At 33.2% G+C, this 24,812-nt stretch overlaps 1 protein-coding gene across 1 annotated transcript in view; it reads left to right on the forward strand.

The window, feature by feature from the left end:
- Positions 1–24,812, forward strand: part of COL11A1 (collagen type XI alpha 1 chain) — a 561,059-nt gene that overhangs the window by 395,626 nt on the left and 140,621 nt on the right. The window contains exons 12-13 of the mRNA XM_057310420.1: positions 4,983–5,196; positions 8,537–8,699. Of these exons, the coding sequence (XP_057166403.1) occupies positions 4,983–5,196; positions 8,537–8,699 (377 nt within the window). The remainder of the gene's footprint in view (positions 1–4,982; positions 5,197–8,536; positions 8,700–24,812) is intronic.

Below are 24,812 nucleotides of genomic sequence, written 5' to 3' on the forward strand. Positions count from 1 at the left end.
AAATAACTAATGATTTAATGATTGCCAGTTTTAATTCAGTACAATTGCAGGAGACATGCTCATTTGAAAATTTAGTAATTATTTTATTCCAAGACGACAAAACTTGAAGACAATATTTTATCTAACTTATTTTTGCATACAATCATGTAGAATTTATTTTTTGGTGGGAACATGGCAACCTTACCCTTAATGACTACCCATGTGGATTGAATGGGCATGTGGATTTAGACATACTTAGTGAATGTCTTTCTAAAATTAATAAAAGTTTCTGTTGAAAGAAACACTTCTTCAGCAGATGTTATAAAATAGATTATTCTGTCTTATTTTTGGATCCTGTTTTATCTCAAATATAGTAAAAGTTAGTCACATCTCACAGTTACAAGGAGATCTGGGACTAGAGATTTTGTAAATCTTTACCTGGGAAGTTTTTGTAATGATATCAAAAAATACTTGGTAAATATTTTCTTTCTTTCTTTCCATGATTGACCTAATCACACTAATTATCTGCAAATCATGATAATATAGGGAAAGGGAGTTGAGTGGTGAAACAATTTCTCAGCATCACATTGTGAAGGCAAGCAACTCCTTACAAGTCTGCTGTTGGATACATGTCAATTATTTTTTCTTGTAACTATACTAAATTGAATGTCCTCATCCTTATTTAACAGAAGAGGAAATAGAGTTTCACTGAAGTTCTTGGACTTGTCCAAATTACAAGGGGTCAGTATTTAATCCAGATCTTCTCTGTTGCCTAGGCCATTATTCCCTATATTATCAGATGTTTGTTGTTGGTGCTTTCAGATCTCTCAGAAATAATTTATCTTCTAAATTCTTCATATTATCCTCTCTACTGTCTTTACCTCAAGGGATTTGAATTCTCTATTTTCACTTAAAACTATTTCCTGACAACAGAAAAATTAAAAATCTGGGGACTAAAGAATTACAAAAGAAGATAGTGTATTTTTCATGGATGGACATTTTAAAGTATTTTTGAAAACACATTTATTTTGATTAAATCATTGACTTTTCCTAGATTTTTCTTGTTTTGCCATAATTTGTGATGGACAAAAGTAACAAACTGCAAATATAAAGAATGTCAATGGCTTTGTCTCTCTTTGAAAATAAAATTCTGACTTTGAAGATAAAAATTAAAAGTCATTAAATCCATAAAATATTTTTCTAAAAAATCAAGTTTAAAAGTTGCAAATGTAAAAATTATGTTGCTTTTCTATTTATCTGCTCTCTAATGCTGAAATAGGAAAGGGATGGGAATTTTCAAGAGGAAAAAAAACAAGGAAAAATACACTAATGAAAAAGCTCTAGAAATACTCAAGAAGTTAGCCTTAATTTTTTGTACTTTGGCTCATCATCTCAGGGTCAGTGTTTTGCCTTCCAAATTGGTACTTAGTTTGATTAGTTCAATCACTTCTGTTGTGTTACTCATAGAAAAAGAACACAATGTATGCCTTTAGGATCTCCTTCCCTAAGGGTTAACAAAATTCCCTTATATCAATTTTTTTTCACCTTCTCATAGTGTTGTGCCTTAAGCATATAATTCTAATAATGAATATTTCAGATAAGAGGAGACACCTCTGATATGGACCTTATTTTTCCCCCACACAAATGAATTTAAACTTAATCTTCCTACAGAGTAGAGCTTCCTGCCAAACAATGCAACATGCAATTAATAAAAATGATCAATGACATTTTCATAGTTAAAAAATACAGAGTGGATATTTTCTTTATCAAATAAGTAAAAAAGATCTTTGAAAAATTACTTGGAATAGTCTTTCTTCCATTATGGGAACATAATAGCGACTTCTTTTCTAACGCAGAAAGTAAGCAGTGGTAGTGGAAAGTTCAACACTGGGTAGGGGTGGAGGATTATCAGATAGCCACTGTAAAATTCTGTTTAATGAAGGTATATGTCCACTAAAGTCCTAATCTGAGACCTTTAATTTAACTGTCTGAGAACGTTGTACATGTGACCTGAATAGAAGCTGTAATTTGCAAATTCTATCTGCCCTCTTTAGAACACCTGCTGTAGGACAGATACTGTCCAAGAAACTTCGTGTATATTGATCTTTGTCTTCATATTCATCTGGAAAGAAGAATATTTAAGCCTAAATTACAGATTGAGGGTTAGAAATGTGGAGTATTTGAATATAATCACAGAACCAATGAATGATATGAGCCTGAGAGAGAATCCCTGCCTCTTTTAGACTAAAATGAGCTTTCCTACTATGCAAAAATGGCCTTCCCTCCTCATTTTCAAAATCCTGCTGACCACCAAGCTACATCAAAAAAAAGATTTTAACTAAAGGAAGACATATTCCACATGGGAGTTTATTGACCATAATCTAAAAAAATTAAAATCAAATAATAAAACTTTGTGTCTTTTCATATAAAATGTATTCATGCATGCAATATCTATTGATAGTAAAAGGCCATTTTAAGAATCACTATTGAATTTGATATATTCAGTGTGAATTATGGTTATTGCATGTATATGATTTATGTATACATGCATATCAAAAGTAGTAATAGCATTTTTTCTTTAATAGCAGTCTTTCAACAGAGAGGATGCTTTATTTTTAGTTTGTATTTATACATTTCAAACATATATTATTTAAGTTGAAAAATTTCACATTTTATTTTATCATGTATACTGATCACTGTTATTTTAGATAAAATTTCATAGAGTAAGTAGTTGCATTTTCTTGTTGAACTAATATCATAGTGAATTCTCTCTGAGACATTTAGTAGTTATGGACAACGTTGTTTAATGTCTTATAGGGAAGAAACTAAGGTGGGGTGCGTAGGTTAGACTGAATATTTTGACATCAAGTCATGAATTTTAGGTAACTAAATTTTCTTTTTTAAAGGTGATAGCTTAAAGATAATAATTAAAATCTTACTGACTAATTTTAAATTGAGAAATACTTCTGTAATTGAAAGATTTTACTCATTAGTGTGGTTAGCAGCTGACAATTTCAAAAGCTGTGCTGTACAAATTGAATGATTAATTAGAATTTGCTATAATCTATTTGGTCTTATATGAATATATTCTTTCTTAAGATTCCTTTTTCCCTAAGTGTCTCTATGTGGACATTAATTCATAATGTTTTTGCAAAAATGAAAAAAAAATAAATATTGTTTTCCCCTAACTCATAATATTTTAGCATCTTTTTTTTCAATGTAGATCTTTGAATAATTGAGGTACATTTAGGGAAAGAATTCCTGTGATTCTCAACATTCTGAGCTACTTATTTTTAAAGTTTCTTTTCTATGGTGCTTCTTCAATAGCAGGCTGAATTACCTACCTAGATTTTTATTTATAGTACAAGCAGGTAAAACTTGTTTTATTAAATGATGTGTTTTATTACCTTTCTATTTTATTTATATGATTATTTTCCTTCTGTTGATTTATAGAAATATAAAATTAGATGTCTTTATGACACTTAAATGAAACAAAACTATATACATGTTTTTATTATTTTTTCCTGTGATAGCAAATGTTTTATGACCTACTTGTGATATAGCAAAGTTGTTTGGTAAGTTATTTTAAAAATTAAAATAAAGAGGTTTAAATAAACAGTTTTTAGTTTGGCGATATCTAGTTATCTAGATATAGACAGATCTGGATAAAGATACAGATATAGATACAGATATAGATATTATAGAACCAAATGGTTTACATGAATTGACTATTTTCTCTCTTTGACTTACTTTTATTTAATTTCTACATTTTAAATAATTTCAATTTCATAAAATGTCTCCTACTACTTTAAGTGGCTAGTTATGCTATATAGGTGCTAAGTATTTTATTTAGCCAGTCCCAACCATTGTAGGCCATCTTAATATTTTAGGATTATAAATTTAGTGTTCTGGTGAATTGACATATCTTTACACATGAGCATTGTTCCTATTCCAATAAATTCATAGAAGTGGAATTGCTTGTCTCCTATAATCTTTTGAATTTGAATCCATGGCAGTCAAATTCATAGTATTTTAACCATGTAGAATAGAATTTAGAATGAATGGATTGAATATGGAAGGTTCCTGGCCCAGATATCATTGATTACATATGCACAGATATACCAGTTTTGCATATGGACAACTTTTTAACTGAAATCTCATCCTTCAAACAATAATTAATGCCTGCTTTACTTATGTTCCAGAATAGTAAGATATATATGTAACAGTATTTTTGAAGAATAAAATGCAAAATTTAATATGCAGTGATTTTATAAAAATATACAAGTAGTCATTGCTTAACTATCTGAGATATATTTGTGATAATCATTTAACTGACATATTTATTTAATAAATAATTACTAAGCACTTGCATAGATTTGACCCCATGCTGGATATTTGGAGTATGATGGTAAGGGGGTGGGGAGAAAGACAGTCCTCTTGAACTTAGAATCAAATTAGCCAAATATCTAATAGTTGTGATATATAATGACATAAGCTTTTTATTAGTGAAACTGCATTTTGCATGATAGGAAAAACTGATCAGAAACTCTTTAGCTTTTGAAGGATGACTTAAAAAATACCTTCATATATTGTGTCCTTACAGTGCCCTCTTTAAAGAGAGAATGTATGGCCATAGATCAGACAAGGCTGAAAATACAAATCTTACACCAAAAGTGGTACTTTCATATTTTAAAAGTTCTTACTATGTATTTAATATTGTACTGGCACCATGGTGAATCCTGTTTCCTAACTTTGAATTCAATTTTACATTATCATTGTGCCTTAAATGAGTGGCTTAAGATTTGAATATAGCTTGGACAATTATTGCAGAGAAAGCTTATTATCATCCCCTTCCCATTTGTTTTTTAATCTGAATTGTTATTACTGTTTGAATTTACATGACTTATTAAGGCCACCTAGCATGTTAAAAAAAAAAAAAAAAAGGGTGATCCAGGAATAATTTGGGAATTTGGATTTCTGACCCTTTGGCTTTCTCTTCTCAGGAGGAACTTTTCCAGAAGATTTTTCAATATTATTTACAATAAAACCCAAAAAAGGAACTCAGTCTTTCCTTTTATCTATATATAATGAGCACGGTATTCAGCAAATTGGTGTCGAGGTTGGGAGATCACCTGTTTTCTTGTTTGAAGACCACACTGGAAAACCTGCCCCAGAAGACTATCCCCTCTTCAGAACTGTTAACATCGCTGATGGGAAGTAAGTAATATAATAATCCAGTGTTGTAGCTATATTGAAAGCAATTATTTCATTTAATTATTAAAAAAATACTCATAAAGTGTGATGCAGTTTTTCTAGAGACTGGAGATACAGAAATGAACAAAACTTAAAATACCTAATTTTACAGTTTCTTTTGCTGTCTGGGTAGACCGATGATGTCCAATTTAAAAAAAATACGAATAAAGAGCATATCAGGTGATGATAAGTGAGACAGAAAGAAATAGAGCAGTGAAGAGGATAGGGAATGGTGGTGGAGGGTACCATTTTAAGGAGTGAGATCAGGGAAAATCTCACTAAGAAGGTGACTGGTGAAGAATCTGGGGTGTATGCCCTGCTGATAACTGAAAGTATACTATTTCAGGAGGAGGGGAAGCAAATACACAGCCTCTGATTCCAGGCGTGGCTGATCTGGTCTAAGCAATGTCCAGGATACCAGCATGGCAGGAGCAGAGTGGGATGAGGAGGATGGAGAAGCCCTGGGAGACCAAAGGGTAGAACACTTTGTAGATGAACATAAGCATTCTGGGTTCCATCTGGAGTGAAATGGAAAGTCACTGTAGACTTTTTGAGAGAGGAATGACCTCATTGGATTTACTTATTATCAAGCATGTTAATATTGACAATCATAAGAAGCTTTTTATAATACTTGATGTGTGCTATATACCATTTGAAGCACTTCATACATAGTCGACTCATTTAATTTTTCATGACTCTTTGAAGAAAATAATGTTAATAAACCCATTTTACAGATAAGGGGACTGAGGTACAGAAAGTTTAAGTAACTTGCCTTAGGTCTTATATTTGCAAAGTGGCAGAGGTAGGGTTTGAACTTAGATAATTAGACTCCATAGTAACCATCGTACTCTTCTAAAAATCATGCTGAATTCTGAATTCTGCATTGTGAATATTGCCTTTCACTTAGGGAGCAGCTAAATACAAATAAATGTTTATTAAATTTACTTGGTGGGATGCGTGGGTGGCTCAGTCGGTTAAGTGCCTGCCTTTGGCTCAGGTCTTGATCTCAGGGTCCTGGAATCAAGTCCCGCATGGGGCTCTTTGTTCAGCAGAGAGCCTGCTTCTCCCTCTTCCTGACCCTCCCCCTGCTCATGCTCTCTTGCTATCTCAGAGCTCTCTCTCTCAAATAAATAAATAAAATCTTTAAAAAATTTACTTGGTATTTTATTGCTGAATCTAGGCTTCTAAAACTAGCCTTATCTGAAATATGATATTTAGTTATAGATGTAGGAAGGAAATAACAGTGCAGATAGGGAAAAAAAAAAAATCCACCCTCAATGTATCCTTATCAGGACCATGGAAAAAACTTCATCTCAGTGGCAGGAAAAACTAGGCTTTTATGAGCAATTTACATACTCTTCTTAATAGTTAATATGAAAAGTGATGTTATGAAAATAAATCAGGGTAAGGAATTTAAGGGTGTACTGTTTTCGATAGAACATCTCTTTGGTATGAGTGCATTGAGCAAAGACTTATTAGAAGTGAAGGAGTGGGCCATGTGGGGATGTGGAGAAAGAATGTTTCTGGCAGAGTGAAGAACACTGCAAAGAACGGTAAAGAGACAGCAATGTGGCTGTCGTGCAGGGAGTGAGAAAACAAAAAGTTGGGCATGAGGTCAGAGGGCCAGGGCACACCCTGTGAGGTAGAGTAAGGACTTCAGCTTTTACCAGGAGTATTAGATGGTTTTTAGCAAGGCCGAGACTTGATCTGACTTGTATTTTAAAACGGTCACTCTGGTTGCATGAGAATGGAGGCAGAGACCAGTTAAGAGTCTAGATGAGAGAGCTTGCAGATTGCATAAAGTCGAGAGACACTGGATTCTGTGTATCTGTTGAATATAAGGATTTTCTGATGATGGGAATGCATAGTATATGAGAAAGAGAATAATTAAGAATGACTCCAAAACTAAGGGGTAGTTTAGTATTTTGACTATTATGTGTAATACCATGATTATGACGTATCATTTTTATCAGAGCTGAAAATAATCAAGATCAAATTTAAAGTCCTGATCAGCTTTTAGCAATGGAAATCATTTTTATTTTCTGTTAATGAAAAGCACATACGTACAACAGTGGAGATGGTTTAAGTTAAGACACAGGCTTCTTGGCAGAAATACGTGTAAATTTTACTCTCACAGTATTAAGTGGCTCCAAAATAAATCTTTGCGAAATTCAAACTAAGCAGACGCCTATGCTAGTTGAATGTGCTATGGAAAGACCAAAGATTAAGTGTATATGGAAATATACTTGGTCCTCATCAGTAGCCATGCCAAGTCACATGAAACAGACATTTAGGAAGGCTCCTGCAATTTTTTGGGTATTTTATTTTATGGATGTAGTCCTAGACACTTCTGCAATATTAATCTAGCATTTTTCATTTGGAAAAAAAAAATAAAATATAAACCAGAGTGGCTTGCAGAATCCAAGTGAGCCTTACTCAGTGGTTTATGTTAGCACCAAATACTGTTAATAAAACCCACCATTTTATAGTAAGATTAGGATATATATGTTTCCACAGGGCTGGCCACGTCTACCCCTAAGCCTGTCATCGCCGCCCTGAATTAGCTGGAGCAGTAGCTTCAGCGTGAATTGAGACTCTCACTCCACACATGCGTTGACTATGCTTTCTTTCAGCGTTCCCACTTCCTGCCAACCCTGGAAAGAAGGAGAGATATTGTGTCTCAGTTTTGGATCCTGCCCACAGTAGTGATCTATAACTGTCTTGAAATTAAAGTGGAAAAAGAAAACGAAAGCACTTGAAATAAATGTGAATAAAGACAGAGAAGCACATTGTGTTGTACAATTAGGACGTTCAGTTGTTCCAGATGGAGCAGTCATTCAATTAGTAGACATACCCTTTTACAGTTCATCTCAGGGGATCTCTAGAGAAAAAAAAAAAAAAATTAAGTGGAATTCCATTTGGAAGAAAGCATTTACGTACATAGAAACTATTACTTACCCGGTATCCCACCCTTGATCTCTATCAAATACACTCATCAGGCATTGGTGAGATTAAGCTTTTGTTGCAACCACACAAAGTGAAGCAAAGGATGGGCACTTCTTATCAGCATAGACAGCAACCCCTGGTGTGCATTTTATACTGTTTGTGTCCTTTCTAGTACCTAACACTCTTCTGGGTAAACCGTAAGTAGTCACCTGTTAACTGATTGATTAAAAAAATGAGCTTACATTTTGTAAAATTTCAGCTCACTTTCACAGTTTAAAGTACATTGTATTTAAACACGAATAATTTTGTGGCAACAATGTCTTTGAAGCTTACAAAAGAATTACTTGTCTTTTTTTAGGTGGCATCGGGTAGCCATCAGCGTGGAGAAGAAAACTGTGACGATGATTGTTGATTGTAAGAAGAAAACCACAAAACCACTTGATAGAAGTGAGAGAGCAATCGTTGACACCAATGGAATCACGGTTTTTGGAACAAGGATTCTGGATGAAGAAGTTTTTGAGGTAAAAGTAAATCAAATTTTATTTGAAGCTGAATATTGTTAAATCGGATGAACTGAGTTGATAACAGTAACAATCAATATATGTTATAAAGCAACGTTGAAAATGAAAGGGTGACCTACTTTCTTCCTCTGCGGGTGTAGCGGTGATGTTTTCTATTGTTCAGTAAGAGAATGAGTAGACAATGATGGTTCTAACGACTGGGAAACATTACAGAGATTGGTTGATTTGAACACAGGCATGCTATTCTCCTGGGAAGGGCAAATGGCTTTACTCTTGGTACTTAGCATTATTTTCTTTGGAGAAAAGAACATTTTCTTCACTTCCTTCTCTGGGAGATTAATTTAGGGAAATGCACAAATCAGATATTCTGCCTTTGTCTGTTGTTAACTTTTCCAAGGTATAAAATAGAGATCATATTGCAAAAGCTGAATTTATGTCTTTAAAATCACTTTTTTAAAAATGTGAAGCTCATAGTAAAAAGTTTTCTTCCAATTATAATTCACCAATTATGATAATCACATTCTTTCTTTTAATCCTTCAATCATTGGATCTGGTAATTTGTCCTTTAATTTTCATTTAGTCAATTATTAACAGAACAAACAGAGCTGAGTCCTGACCCCATAAAGGGATGCACTCCTGAGACATTATTCAGTACTGTGATCTGGTTTTATACAATTTATTTTTCAAAGTATAATAAAGTAAAGCTCTATAATATATTACAAATTAATAGACAAGGTTTACATGGAAGATTCTCTGTATTTGGTTGATTGGTGAATATATACACACACACACAGACAGTATTTTTCATAGAAAGAACAGTGTACATTCGGTGCAGGAGGATATTACATTCCTGTTCTTAAATACATAACCTATGGCATAATTTTAAATATAATTAACATTTGTGACACTTTCAGATTATTTAATTGAGATTCTGTTTTCGATTTTTCTCAACTTGTGTATACTTAAGCCTTTGACTCCAAACGAAATGTTTTTAACACATTATATCATACTAAATTAAATGATAAACTCATTCAGGCAATATATAATGATATATTCTCAGATCTTCCAATATCATGTATTGATTGCACATAAATGATAATAAATATTTATTTATTAGATGAATATTGTAAACAAATTAACTTAATTTCTAGTCTAGCAAAGTTCTTTTTTTAAAATTAAATTACGAACATCAGTTTCACAAACTAAATTTATTTTTGTAATACACACAACCTTATTTTCTGGGAACATATATGAGTAATACGGATGCACTGTATCAGTGGATGGTTTCATTTCATATCATATATTAGTTTAGTTTATTGCTATACATGGTTACAGAGCCTGTGGAACCTAAGCAACAGAAATTAAGAGTAAACTTTGTTCATCATATGGATGCCTGGGTGGCTCAGTCAGTTAAGCATCTGCCTTAGGCTCAGGTCATGATCCCAGAGTCCTGGAATCAAATCCCACATCTGGCTCTTTGCTCAGTGGGGAGCCTCCTTCTCCCTCTGCCTGCCACTCTCCCTGCTTGTGCTCTCTCTCTCTCTGACAAATAAATAAATAAAATCTTAAAAAAAAAAATACCAACTTTGTTCATTATAAATGATAGGAATATATAAAGAGGAAATCAGAAGGGGCACCTGGGTGCCTCAGTTGGTTGAGCATCTGACTCCTGATATTGGCTATGGTCATGATCTCAAGGTCGTGGGATCGAGCCCCATGTCCAGTTTCAGGCTCAGTGTGGAGTCTGCTTGAGATCTTCTCCTGCTGCCCCCCCGCCCCAAGCCCACCATGCTCACCCTCTGTCTCAAATAAATAAATAAAATAATTCTTTTAAAAAAAGGAAAATAACAGAAGAGAAAAATTAACATTAATTAATGTTTTAAAAATACAAATTAATTATTAATATTCTTAAAATTAACTGCCCTGAAAGATATTTGTTATATGTACATGCTGATTGGATGTCTTTTTCAAACAGGCCTTCCCTTGCCACCCTCTCCCCATTCCCCATGCACAGACTGTACTCCACTTTCTCTCCCATATATGCTCACTGGGATGCAGTTTAGAGTTTTTGAATTACAGTTTTAGACTATCACAATATGTTCTTTTTTCAAAGCAAATAATCGAATCTGATGTTACATATTTTAAAATATGTAATAATAGTCAATGTGTTTCATAGGCTGATTACAGTATCAACTCCTAGAATATATAAAAATGATTTCCCTAAAATATTTCCATATACTTTCACTACTGCTAACCACAACCCCTTTGGCCAAGAGGGCTTCTAGTAAATTACCAAGGAAGATGTACTAGAAGAAAAGATTAATATATGTATTCATGATTAATTCTTAATTTTCTAATCCATAAGCCATATTCTAAATCCTAGAGTAACTCCAGCTGTTTATTTGGAAAAACTGCTAAACTATTAAGAAAAATAATTTTTCAAAGACTCATTAATAAATTCTTTAGTGAGTGTGACAGTGAGTAACAAAAATAAGTGTATTATGCTGCTTTGCATCTTGGAGTTTCCTGAAACTTTATGGAGCTTTAAAAAGGACACTTATTCAATATGAAGTGTAATTAGTTTTGAAAAAGTAAATAAATGCAGACATTTCACTATAAGGTTTATCTTTATCCTCCATCTACATAGTCATTATACATAAACTCAAGTGGTATTTCCTAAATTATATTATTGTATGGGTATATAAATTTCAAAAACAATTTACTCTTTCCGACTTGAAAAAAGACTATGAAGAAAAGAAATAATTCAAACACAGATTTTAAAATCACAATAAAACTTTCTGGCTCCTTTTGTGAAACTAGTTCATCTTATCTATACATGATGTTAATATATCTTTCTCTAAAAATTTACTTGAATATTTTTCTTTTTATTTTGTTTTACATTATGATATCTATCTAGACTTTTGAATCTCTGCAAGTGAATATGTAGAAATTAAACTAAAAATGATGAATATGTAGAAATTAAACTAAAAATGAGGAATGGTACCATCTATGCATTATTTTAGTGTTTGATAAACAGTTGTAATGGTGAAGATGATATAAAAAGATCAGTGATTCATTTTTATGGAAACCGAAAATATCACGTCTTTGGAAATAGTGTCATTCTGATTTAGAAGCAAATTTGTTTAGTGTATAATTTCATCTCTATCGTCTCTGTATTACCCTGCATTTATGGAATGGTACTATTATGGCAAAAAATGCTAAACGTGGCCGTATTTGAATTACAGTCTGAAGACTTCTAAGAATTCAACATCAAACAGATAAAAGCAAAACTGAAAATGTTTTTTTTAAGTATGTTAAGTTAGTTTATATGAAAATGCCAAATGAATATATAGAGCTATAATTCACATTATATAATTTCAGCATAGTGGAGTGAATATAAATATTGATTATAGAATCAAAAAAATCTGATTTTTGAATCCCAAAATAGCTTAACTACATTTCTCTATGTAATTACTTTATGTGGGTTTTATTATTTATTTATCTATATTTTACTTCATGTAAGTTTTAATTTCTCATTCTTCAAATGGGAATCGTAATGTAATCTCCCTAGTAAGTATATATATTAAAAAAATGAACTCATGTAGGTAAAGTGCTTAAAATACTAGTATTAATTATATATGTATATATGGTTATATATTTTGTGTTTAATTATGTATTACTATGTAATTTTCTTATTATTACTTATGTTCTTTTTTTATCATCTTACAACTACAACATGTCAGATATTCTTATACATATTTGATATGGGAGAGCAACAGTGACCCATGTATCAGTCAAATGTTTTATGTGGTCTTTTTGTCTTGTAAATGAAGTACTTGGTTCCTGGGCTACTGCTTGTTTACAAGGTTATGTTTTGGGGATTAGATAAATTTTCCCTCTCTAAACAGGTAGCACGGGGGTACAGAATTTAGCAGGGGGAAACATGGTCTGGATAGATGAATACTTTCAAGTAGGCACAAAATATCTAACCAGCACTAATCCACAATCTTGGGGTTTTTTCCTAGCTTGATAATACACTTCAAAGATGGTAGGAAAAGCTAAATTAGAAAAATAACTACATTGCCTGTATTCGTTACCAGTAAAATTACTTTTGTAGTCTTTTAAACAGGAAACTTCTTTACTAAATATCAAGTTGTAGCCATTATAATTCAAGTTTTCAAAACATTGCTATTTCTATCTTTTTTTCTTTTTTAATGATCAAAGCAGGTAATTACAAGTCTTTTATATTTCCAACAATTTTCTCTCTTTGGGCAGATTCTTTCTTTCTTTTGAGAGCTTGTTTGGAGGTTCTAGCAGGGGAGCGCAGCTACTCGTATACCCTTGACCGAAGAACGGTCCTCCTCTATCGGGGAAGGTCGTCCTCTTCGACCCAGCGCGCACCGAGCGCGCAGCTTCGGGAGGGACGCACATGGAGCGGTGAGGGAGGAAGGGGACACCCGCCTAGCCAGCCAGATAAGCCGAATCAACCCTGGCGATCAATGGGGTGACAGATGTCGCAGCCAGATCGCCCTCACATCCTTTCTTTCTTTTGAAGGAATGAGAAGAATATAATGGCAATTTAAGTGGAAAAGCTTGTTGATGAAATTTTTTCATTTTTTCAAACTTCTCAGAATGATTTTGGCCTTCAGTTTTCTTGGGAGAAATCAATGAATAATAGTTTATAAAAGCGACACAATTTTAGTAGTTTTACAAGACCAGAAAACTTACCTTAAGGTAATAATAGCTATCTCAAATATTCCAGTAATAATTTGATTACCGCTTTGTGATACCTGTGTATCTTTTTAATATGTGTTTTTTCCAAGCATATATGCTTTTTAAAAAATGATGTTAGTAGGGGCACCTGGGTGGCTCAGTCGTTAAGCGTCTGCCTTCAGCCCAGGGCGTGATCCCGGCATTCTGGGATCGAGCCCCGCATCAGGCTCCTTCGCTGGGAGCCTGCTCCTTCCTCTTCCACTCCCCCCGCCTGTGTTCCCTCTCTCCCTGGCTGTCTCTCTCTCTGTCAAAATAAATAAATAAAATCTTAAAAAAAAAAAAATGATGTTAGTAGACATGGTTTTCCTATAGAACAACATAACAGGATGGAGGTAGCTTTCCCATCTATCCACTTTTCCTAGTCTAGATGCATTAGCTAATAACACTTGAGATTTTTAAAATCTATTTATTGAGATATAATTGAAGTACAATAAACTGCAAATATTAAAAGTGTACAATTTGATCAGTTGTGAAATATGTTTACTTCTCTGAAACCATTATCATCATCAAGAAAATAAACATGATCCTCACACCCAAAAATTTCCTCGTGGACTTTTATAATCCATGTCTTCTTCTCCCCTAACCCCAGGCAATCACTAGTTTGCTTTTTAATCACTGTAGCTAACTTATTTTTTCTAAAAATTTAATAAGCAGAATGATACTGAGTATACTTTCTTTGGTTTGGCTTTTATCACTCAGCATAATGTTTTTAAGACTTATCCGTGTCTCATATATATCATTATTTTGCTTTTTTAAAAAAATTGCTGAGCAGTATTCCAGAGTATGAATAAACCACAATTTGTTCATCCATTCATCCTATTAGTGGACATTTGGATCATTTCCTGATTTTGGCTCCTGCATATAAAGCTAAGCTACTATGAACATTCATGTGTCAATTTTGATTGGGCTTTATTTTTGTTTGTCTTTGTTGAATACCGAGAAATGGAATGCTTTGATTATTTGGTAGTGCATATTTAACTTTAAAAAACAAAGAAACTGTTGAACTGTGCTCCAAAGTGGCATTAAATCATTTTACACTCCTTCCGGCATTGAATGAAAGTTTCAGTTGCTCTGTGTCCTTGCCGAGCCTTGATATGGTTAGTCTTCTAAATTTTAGCCATTCTCAGTGGTTGTATAGTAGTATTTCATTGTGGTATTAGTTTACATTTCCCTCATAACTGATGATGTCAAGCATTTTTTCAGGTGCTCATTGGACATTTCTGCATCTTCTGTGAGGTGTCTTGCCCATTTTAAAAAAATTAACTGCTGTATTTCGATTATGGAGTTTTAAGAATTTTTTTTTAATAAATCCTTCGTACTTTGTTTGATAGCGTTTTGCAAATAATTTTCCAGCATGTGGCTTACATTTTTATTTCATTAACAGCGCCTTTTAAAGAGTGAATGCTTTTCATTTTGATAAAGTTTGTCAATTTTGTTGTTATGTTTTACAGTTTTTGTATTTCCCTACACCAAATTTACAAAAATTTTCTCCTGTTATCAGATACGTTGTAATTTTAGGTTTTACACATAGGTCATACCACATTTTGAGTTAATATTTGGTATGGTACAAGTTAAAGTCCATGTTGATTGTTTTTAGACAAGGGTATCCAGTTCATCCTTTATAAAAAAGACTTCCCTTTCATGCATTGGATTGCTCTCATTCTTTGTTCAGAAATCAATTGACTACATATGAGCAGATCTATTACTGAACTATTATCCTATTCCATTGATTTGTCTATCTTTTCATTAATACCAAACTATCTTGATTACTGTAGCTTAATAGAAAGTTTTGATAGTAGGTGGGGTAATTGCTCTTACTTTTTATTCTTTGTATACATTGCATAGGCTCCTTTAGGTTATTGGCATCCTATATAAATTTTGGAATAAGCATATCAATTTCTAAAATAAAACTGAGTTTTCATTTAAATAAAATTTGGTTTTAATTGGAATTTCATTTAAGCTCTAGATCAAAATGAAGAGAATCCATATTTTAACAAACACTGAGTTTTCCATTTCCTGAATATGGTATAATTTTCCTTTTTTTTTTTTTTTGCTTTTCTTTAATTCCTCTCACAAGGTTTCCTAGTTTTCATTGTAGATGTCTGTTTTCCTCTGAAAGTGAACTTGATATGATCTCATTCCATGTAGATTTATTGACAATTATTTTATGGCCCAGCATATAGTCTATCTTGGTGAATGTAGCATATGCCCTTAAAAAGAAAATGTGTCATGAAATTGTTGGATCGAGTGTTTTATAGTTATAATAGATGTTTTAAAGTCTCTAAGAGTTTTAACATTTGGGTTATCTGAGTTGTTTATTGTCTTTTTAAAATTATTCGTTAATACACATTGTTTTTTTAGAGCTCTTACAGATTCAGAGCAAAATTGAGTGGAAAGTATAGTTTCCATGTACCCCTGTGCATGTGCATGTGTGTGCGCGTGCACACACAAATGCACACACACACACAAACAGCCTCTTCTACTATGAACATCCACCAATCCAGTACATTTTTTGCAATGAGTGAACTTATATTGGCATATCATTATCATCCAAAGTCCATAGTTTGCATTAGGGTTCACTCTTGGGTTGTACATTCTGTGGACCTTGACTGATGTATCATGACATGTATTCAGCAGTGCAGTATCTTGTGAAATAATTTCATGCCCTAAAAATCCTTTGTGCACCCCCTATTCATCCTTCCTTCTCTTCTAAATCCTGATGACTACTTATCTTTTGAATGTTTCCATAGCTTTGCCTTTTCCAAAATGTCATATGGTTGGAATCACACGGGTTAGTCTTTTCAGGTTGACTTCTTTCACTTAGTAATATACATTTATGTTTCTTCCATGTCCTTCATGGCTTGACAGCTCATTTCTTTTTAGTACTCAATAATATTCCATTGTCTGAATGTAACACATTTTATTTATCCATTCATCTACTGAAGGTATTTTTGGTTGCTTTTAAGTTTTTGATAATTCTGAATAAAGCCTCTATAAACATCTGTGTGCAGGTTTTTGTGTGGACATAGTTTTCAACTGCTTTGGGTAAATACCAAAATGTGTGATTGCTGATATGGTAAGAATATGTTTAGTTTTGTAAGAAACTGCCAGACTGTCTTCCAAAAGAGCTAACCATTGTGCATTCCCACAAGCAGTGAGTGAAACTTCCTGTTCAACATTTTTGGCATTTTGACCATTTTAGATATTGGCCATTCTAATAGGCATGTAGCAGCATCTCATTTTTTTAGTCTGCCTTTCCCTGATTACATGTTGAACATCTTTTCATATGCTTTCTTGCCAACTGTGGGTCTTCTTTTGGTAAGCTATCTGTTAAGGTCTTCTGCCCATTTTTTGATCAGGTTGTTAATTTTCTTATTGTTAAGTTTTAACTGTTTTTTCTATATTTTGGATAATAGTACTTTATCAGATGCGTCTTTTGCAAATACTTTCTGTCAGTCTGACTTGTCTTCTCATTCTCTTGATATTGTCTTTACGTAGGTGAAGTTTTTAATTTTAATAAAGTCCAGCTTATCAATTATTTCTTTCATGAATTATGCTTTTGATGGTGTATCTAAAAAGCCCACACTATACCCAAGGTCGTGTAGGTTTTTCTTGTATGTTATCTTCCAGGGGTTTTAGGTTTTGCATTTTACATTTAGATCAGTGATCCATTTTGAGTTAATTTTTGTGAAGTGTTTGCATTTAGATTCACTTTTTTTTCCCCTGTGGGGTGTCCAGGTTTTCCAGCACCATTTGTTGACTAGACTAACTTTGCTCCATTGTATTGCCTTGATTCTTTGTCAAAGATCAGTTAACTCTACTTATGTGGATCTGTTTCTGTTCCATTGACCTATTTGTATTTTTTTTCCAACAATACCACAGTGTCTTGATTACTGTCAATTTATAATAAATCTTGAAGTGAAGTAATGTTAGTCCACACAACTTTGTTCTACTCATTCAATATTGAGTTGGCTATCCTGTGTCTTTTGCCTCTTATAAACTTTAGAATCAGTTTTACAATATACACAAAATAGTTTCCTGGGATTTTGACTGAGAATGTTGAATCTCTAAATCAAGCTGGGAAAACTGACATCTTGACAATACTGATTTTCTTATCCATGAATATGGAATATCTCTTAGTTACTTAATTCTTCTTTGATATCTTTCATCAAAGTTTTGCCATTTTCCTCATATGGATGTTATATATATTTTGTTAGGTTTAACCTATTTCATTTTTTAAGGGTTAATGCAAATGGTATTGTGTTTTTAATTTCAAATTCACTTGTTCATTGGTTGTATATAGGAAAGCAACTGGCTTTTGTATATTAACCTTACATCCTGCAACCTTGCTCTAATTAGTGATTAGTTCCAGGAATTTTTTGTTTGTTTGTTTGTTCTTTTGGATTTTCTATATAGACGATCATGTCATCTATGAACAAAGATAGTTTTATTTCTTCCTCCCATATCTGTATCTTTTATTTCCTTTTCTTGTCTTATTGCATTAGCTAGGACTTCCAGTACAATATTGAAAAGCAGTGGTGAGAGGGGACATCCTTGCCTTGTTCCTGATTTTAGTGGGAAAACTTCAAGTCTCACCAGTAAGTATGATGTTAGTTTTAGGTTTTACATAGATTTTTTAAATTTATCAAATTAAATAAGTTTCCCTCTATTTCCAGTTTGCTGAGAGGTTTTTTGTTTTGTTTTGTTTTGTATCAAAAATAAATGCTTAATTTTGGCAAATGCTTTTTCTGCATCTATCCATGTGATCATGTGGTTTTTCGTTTTCAGCCTATTGATGTGATAGATTGCATTAATTGGTTTTCAAATGTTGACCCAGCCTTACATAGTGGGGATAAATTTCATTTTTTCATGGTGTATAGATCTTTTTATATATTGTTGGTTTATACATTGTCAATTTGCTAATATTTTGCTGAGAATTTTTGCATCTGTGTTCATGAGAGACATTGGTCTGTAGTTTTCTCATAAATTCTCTCTCTGGCTTTGGTTTAGGAAATAGTGTCCTCATAGAATGAGGTAGGAAGTAGTCCTTTTGTTTCTGTCTTCTGAAAGAGAATGTTGAAGATTGGTATAATTGCTTACATAAATATTTTGTAGAATTCACCAGTGAACTATTCAGGGCCCAGTTCTTTCTGTTTTGGAAAGCTATTAATTATTGATTTGATTTATTTAATAGATATAAGCCTATTCAAATGATCTATTTCTTGTTGTATGAGTTTTTGCAGATTGTGTCTTTCAAGAAATTGGTTTAGTCCTTCTAGTTCATAGTATTCCTGGATTATCCTTTTATATCGATGGGATACATAGTGATGTCCCTGCTTTCATTTACAATATTAGTGGTTGCATCTTCTCTCTTATTTTCTTAGCCTAGCTAGAGATGCAGTGATTTTATTTAAGACACACACACACACACACACACACACACACACACACACACACTGCTGCTTTTCATTTTACTGGTATCTGCTCTAATTTTTATTATTTCATTTCTTCTGCTTACTCTGCATTTAATTTGCTCTTCCTTTTCTAGTGTCCTTAGGTGGAAACTTAGGTGATTGATTTTAGATTTTTCTCTTATTCTAATATATGTATTCAGTGCTATACATTTCTCTGAGAACTGCTTTTGCTGCATCCCACACATTTTGATAAGTTTTGTTTTTATTTTCATTTAGTTCAAAGATACTTTTAAATTTCCTTTGAGATAACAGCTTTGACTCATGTGTTATTTAGAACTATGTTGCTTATCCTTCAGCAAGTTTGGAACCTTTCAGATAGCTTTCTGTTATTGATTCTTAGTTTAATTCCACTGTGTTCTAAGAGCAGATACTATATGATTCTATTGTTTTAAAATTGTTATTTTTTTATGGCCCAGAATGTGGTCTATCTTGATGAATGTTCCAGGGTGAGCTTGTGAAGAATGTGTAGTCTGTTGTTTTTGGATGAAGTAGTGCATAGATGTCAATTACAGTTGATCCTTGAATAACACATGTTGAACTGCATGGGTCCAATTATGTGCAGACTTTTTTCTGTTATGTACAGTACTGTAAATGTATTTTCTCTTCCTTATGATTTTCTTAATAACATTTTTTCTTTAGCTTATTTTATTATTAAGAATACAGTGTATAATACATGTAGCATACAAAATGTGTTAGTCAACGTTTTATGTTATCAGTAAGGCTTCTGTTCAACAATAAGCTATGAATAGCTATGTTTTGAGGGAGTCAAAATTATACATGGATTTTCAACTGTGTGGGGGCTCTCCACCCCTCACTCCCATGTTGTTTAAGGGTCAACTCTATATCCAGTTGGTTGATAGTGCTGTTCAGTTCAACTGTGTCTTTATTAATATTCTGCAGCTGGATCTGTCCATTTCTGGTGGTTGGGTGTTAAAGTTCCCAGCTATAATAGTGGATTAATCTGTTTCTTCTTGCAATTATATCAGGTTTTGCCTCACATGTTCTGATGTTCTGTTATTAGGCACATACACATTAAGGACTATCATCTCTTTTTGACAGTTGATTCTTTTTATCCCTGAAAACTTCCCTTGCTCTGAAGTCTACTCTGTCTGAAATTAATAGACATATTCTTGTTTTCTTTTGACTAGTGATGGCATGGTATATCTTTCTCCATCCCTTTACTTTTTATCTATATGTGTCTTTATAGTCAAAGTAGGTTTCTGGTAGACAACATATAGTTACTCATTGTTTTTTGATCCATTCTGATAATCTGTCTTTTAATAGGTATATTTAGACCATTGATATTTAAAATGATTATAGAAATAATTGAATTTATATCCACCATATTTGGCACTGTTTTCTGTTTGTTGACCTTATTTTCTGTTCATCTTTTGTCTTCTACAATTCTGCATTTTTTTTTGTTAAATTGGACATCTTGTATGATTATGTTTCACTCTTTGCATATTAATTATACTTCTTTTAATTGTTGCCCTAGTATTTGCAATATACGTTTTTTAAAAAGTTTATTTATTTATTTTAGTAATCTCTATGTGCAACATGGGGCTTGAACTAAGAACCCCAAGATCAAGAGTCACACACTCTTCCAACTTAGCCAGTCAGGCACCCCAGCAGTAACTTCTGATTAACCTTTAAATAACACTATACTATTTCACAGGTAGTGCAAGTACCTTATAATAACAGAATATTCCTATTTCCTCCCTCCTCTACCTTGTATTATTGTTTTCATTTGTTTCATTTTTTCATAAGCATACATATATTTATACATATATATTTGAATATATTTTGCTATTATTATTTTAAACAAACCGTGATCAGTTAGATCAATTAAGAATAAGAAAAATAAAAATTCTTTTTTTTTTAAAGATTTATTTTTATTTATTCAACAGAGAGAGAGACAGCCAGCGAGAGAGGGAACACAAGCAGGGGGAGTGGGAGAGGAAGAAGCAGGCTCATAGCAGAGGAGCCTGATGTGGGGCTCGATCCCATAACGCCAGGATCACGCCCTGAGCCGAAGGCAGACGCCTAACCGCTGTGCCACCCAGGCACCCCAGAAAAATAAAAATTCTTATTTTACTTCTACTTATTTATTCTCCAGTGCTGTTCCTTTCATTATCTGCATTTGAAATTCTGACCTATAGAATTTTTCATCTCTCAAATGAACTTCTTTATTAAATTGCTTGAAAGACCTCTCACCAACAAATTCCTTCATTGTCTGCTTTTCTGAGAAAGTCTTGATTTCTCTTTCTCTTTGAAGGATAATTTTGCAGGATATAGATTTCTAGGTTGGTGCATTTTTTCTCAACACTTGAAATATTTTATTCTGTCCTCTTCTTGCTGTGCACCTTCTGAAGGGAAGTCAAATGTAATTGTGATCTTTGCTCCTCTATAGTTTTGGTGTCTTCCTCTGGGTTCTTTCAAGATTTTTCTTTATCACTGATTTTCTGAAGTTGAAGTAGTTTTTCTTTGGCATTTATGCTGCTTGTGGTTCTCTGGGATTCCTGGATATTTGGTTTGGTGTCTGACATTAATTTGAGCAAATTTTCAGTCGTTATTGATTCTATTTTTCTTTGTTACTCACTCTCTTCCTTCTGATATTCCCCTTACATGTGTGTAATATCTTTTGTAGTTGTCCCATACTCCTTGGATATTCTGTTCTTACCCTCCCCCCCAATTTCTTTTCTCTCTGCTTTTCATTTTTGGACATTTCTATTGTCATATCCTCAAGCTCAGAGATTCTTTCCCCAGCCATGTGCAATCTACTAATAAGCTATCAAAGATCTTCATTTTCAATCTCAAGCATTTCTTTGTGATTCATACTTAGAAATTCCATCTTTCTGCTTATGTTAGCCATCCTTTCTTGCATATTGTTTGTTTTTTCCCAACTTCTTTAGGATATTAGTAATCATTTTTAAAAATTGCTAGTTGGACAATTCCAAAATCTTGCCATATCTGATTGTGGTTCTGATGTTTCTCTGTCTCCTCTAACAGTGATTTTAGCCTTTTGGTATGCCTTCTAACTTTTAGTTGAAAAATGGGCATTATGTATTGTATAAAAGAAATTTGGTCAAGATGTTAGTAATATGTTGGTAAAATACAGGGGTAGAGGAAGCATTCTATAGTCCTATGATTAGATCTAAGTCTTTTAGTGAACCTGTATCCCTGGACTGTGAAGTTTACCAGTGCTTTTCAGTTCTTTTTCCCCACTGGGTGGGGCAGGATAGCTATAGATGGCTGTAGATGTGTATTTCCCTTCTGCCACATAGAAGGGGACTAGAGTTGTGTACTTCCCTTTCTCCAATTCTGTATGGATCTTCTTTAATTAAGAAAGAAAAAAAGCAAGCTATCACTATATTTAAAAATTATCATTATATGCTTTCAATCTAGGTTCTAAACAGAAAGCTATATTCACTAATTATTTCTTTAAATTTTACTCTTGCTTTACATATATTTAGAAGATCTCTCGTACAATACAAACTTTAGGAAGAGAAAAGTGGGTGTGAGTGAACCCAGATGATAAAGTCATCTCCATTGCTTCATTTGAGGACTGAAAGATGAAGACAAAGTTATCATTCAGCAACTAAAAAGTGTAGAAATAGTTAAATGAAAAAGGTGATGATGATATTGAAGTTTTTGCTTTTTTAAAAATATTGTATTTATTTATTTGTGAGGGAGAGAGAGAGAGCTATAAAGAGAGCATGAGCAGGGGAAGGGTCAGAGGGAGAGGGAGAAGCAGATTCCTTCCTGAACAGGGAGCCCAACATGGGGCTTGATCCCAGGACCTAGGAATCATGACTTGAGCCACCCAGGTGCCCCAAGTTTTTGCTTTCTTAACCACATTCACAGTATTTAGCAGTATTGACTCTGGAGCCAAATAGCCCTGGTTTGACTGTTGGATTTGGAATTTAGCCAGATTGGACATCATGGTCAAGATACGCAACCTCTCTATGTCTTTCTCCTTATCTGTAGAATGGAATACCTGGGGTGCTTCTTTCATAGAGTCATTGGAGAGTTAAGTGAGTTAACATGTATAAAACATTTATATGTGTCTGTTAATACTTAATGCTGTATAAGTGAAAAATAAACTTTCTTCTGTTGATTATTTCTGAAATTAGGTGAAAACAACAGTTTTTTAACTAGCATAGCAGCTACATTTGGCTTTGTGAGGAACTTCAGCTTATAGTGTATTATTTTATAGAAGACTTCAAAAACTGAAAGAAAAAATGAAATGTCATCCTGGAATGGAATTGTATTTCTTACTCTGTCAAAATAGCACAGTGTCAGCGAAACAGAAAAACAACAAAGCTTTGAATTTACCATGGTGATTTAGTTTTGTTCTTGTTCTGTGAATCTTCAGTTAACATGTGTATTTGGGAATATAACTGTGGCTCTTCTTTTAATTGTTGAAAGCATTGTCTAGAATCTGTTTTGTGATTAATGTTTTGTGTAATGTAGTAAGACATCAAAATTATTTATTTTCTAAATTTCAGGAATTATGTACAATTTTAGGAGAAGTAACAAATATGGATACCAAACCTGAGGTATAAATTTGATAGGGTTGATATTCAAACACAGTCCAAGTAAAACTTGATTGTAACAAACACAAGTTCAATGCAAATTAGAGCAAAAAAGTCCCAAGGCACACACTAAACACCCATGTAATATTGGGATTCAGCAACAACACTGCTTTAAAGATGCACTGTATTCACAGACATGCTGAATTTCTCTAATATATAGAAAAACTAAATACGTATGCAGTAATTTCTAAAAGGGGATCTTCTGGTTCTCATGCAGAAATAGCCCAATGAATTTGAATGACAATATCTTGTATTAGCAGTTTTATAAAACAAAATTTTGTTACTCAAACAAATTTAGAAGTTGTCAAATTTTATTTAGACTTGGTGTTAATAATCATTTACAAAGTTGTGATGACATATAAGATATTCACCTCTTGATTTTTCTGTTTTTAGGAGATAATTAAGTCTAACACTGACCACGTATACCAGTAGATCAGAGTCCAACATTGGGTTAATCCTTTTTTTGAGAGTTTTCCATAGCCGAGTCTGAAAGGAACATCTGTTTTTGGCTGTTTGATGTGTAATTACATTCTTTTTTGCTTCACTTTGAGCTGGTATGACAAGTGTGGTGAGGGTCAACACACAAAAATGTGCCACATTATTTATGACCAAGCTTCAGTGATGCCGTAGGAAGTTTTGGCAGCCTTCTCCAGACATCACTGTACTTTATTATACAACAGCCGTGTGGTATACTGTTGCCATTCAAACTGTGATCAGATCTGTACCATTGTAGCATGACAGGCAGATAACAGCTATATTTGGGGACTTTACTGATAGTTTAGTATAATTTTATATTTAGTAAGATTTGTCATTGAAACCATTTTAAGAAATTCAATGTAGCATTCATTTTAGGTGGATTTTGATTTCAGAGCTCTATAGAAGATCCAAAGTACCAGTTATACAGGATATTCCTTGTCCTCTAAAAAGAACATTGCCATTTTGGGTCAGTGTTTTACTTTTTGATTAGTGCATCACTGGATTATCCACTGCCAACAGTGCACAATAAAGTGTCACATTTTATTTTGCCCTCTTAAAAATTTAATGTCTGATTACCGTGGTGAAAGGTGATACTTGTCTTCCTTATTATTTTTCCCTTTTAAGTTTTATTATTAGTCAGCAGCATTTTATTACCTTCTCAAGGATTAGCCATTTTGAATTGTGTTCTTGTCATATCTCTGTTATCATTTGTTTTAAAATTACCTATTAATGTATAGCTTTCTCATTAGACTATAAATTCCTTGGAAGCAGGATTTATAGCCTATTAATTTAGA

Source organism: Ursus arctos, unplaced genomic scaffold (genome assembly GCF_023065955.2).
Source record: "Ursus arctos isolate Adak ecotype North America unplaced genomic scaffold, UrsArc2.0 scaffold_12, whole genome shotgun sequence".
NCBI lineage: Eukaryota > Metazoa > Chordata > Mammalia > Carnivora > Ursidae > Ursus > Ursus arctos.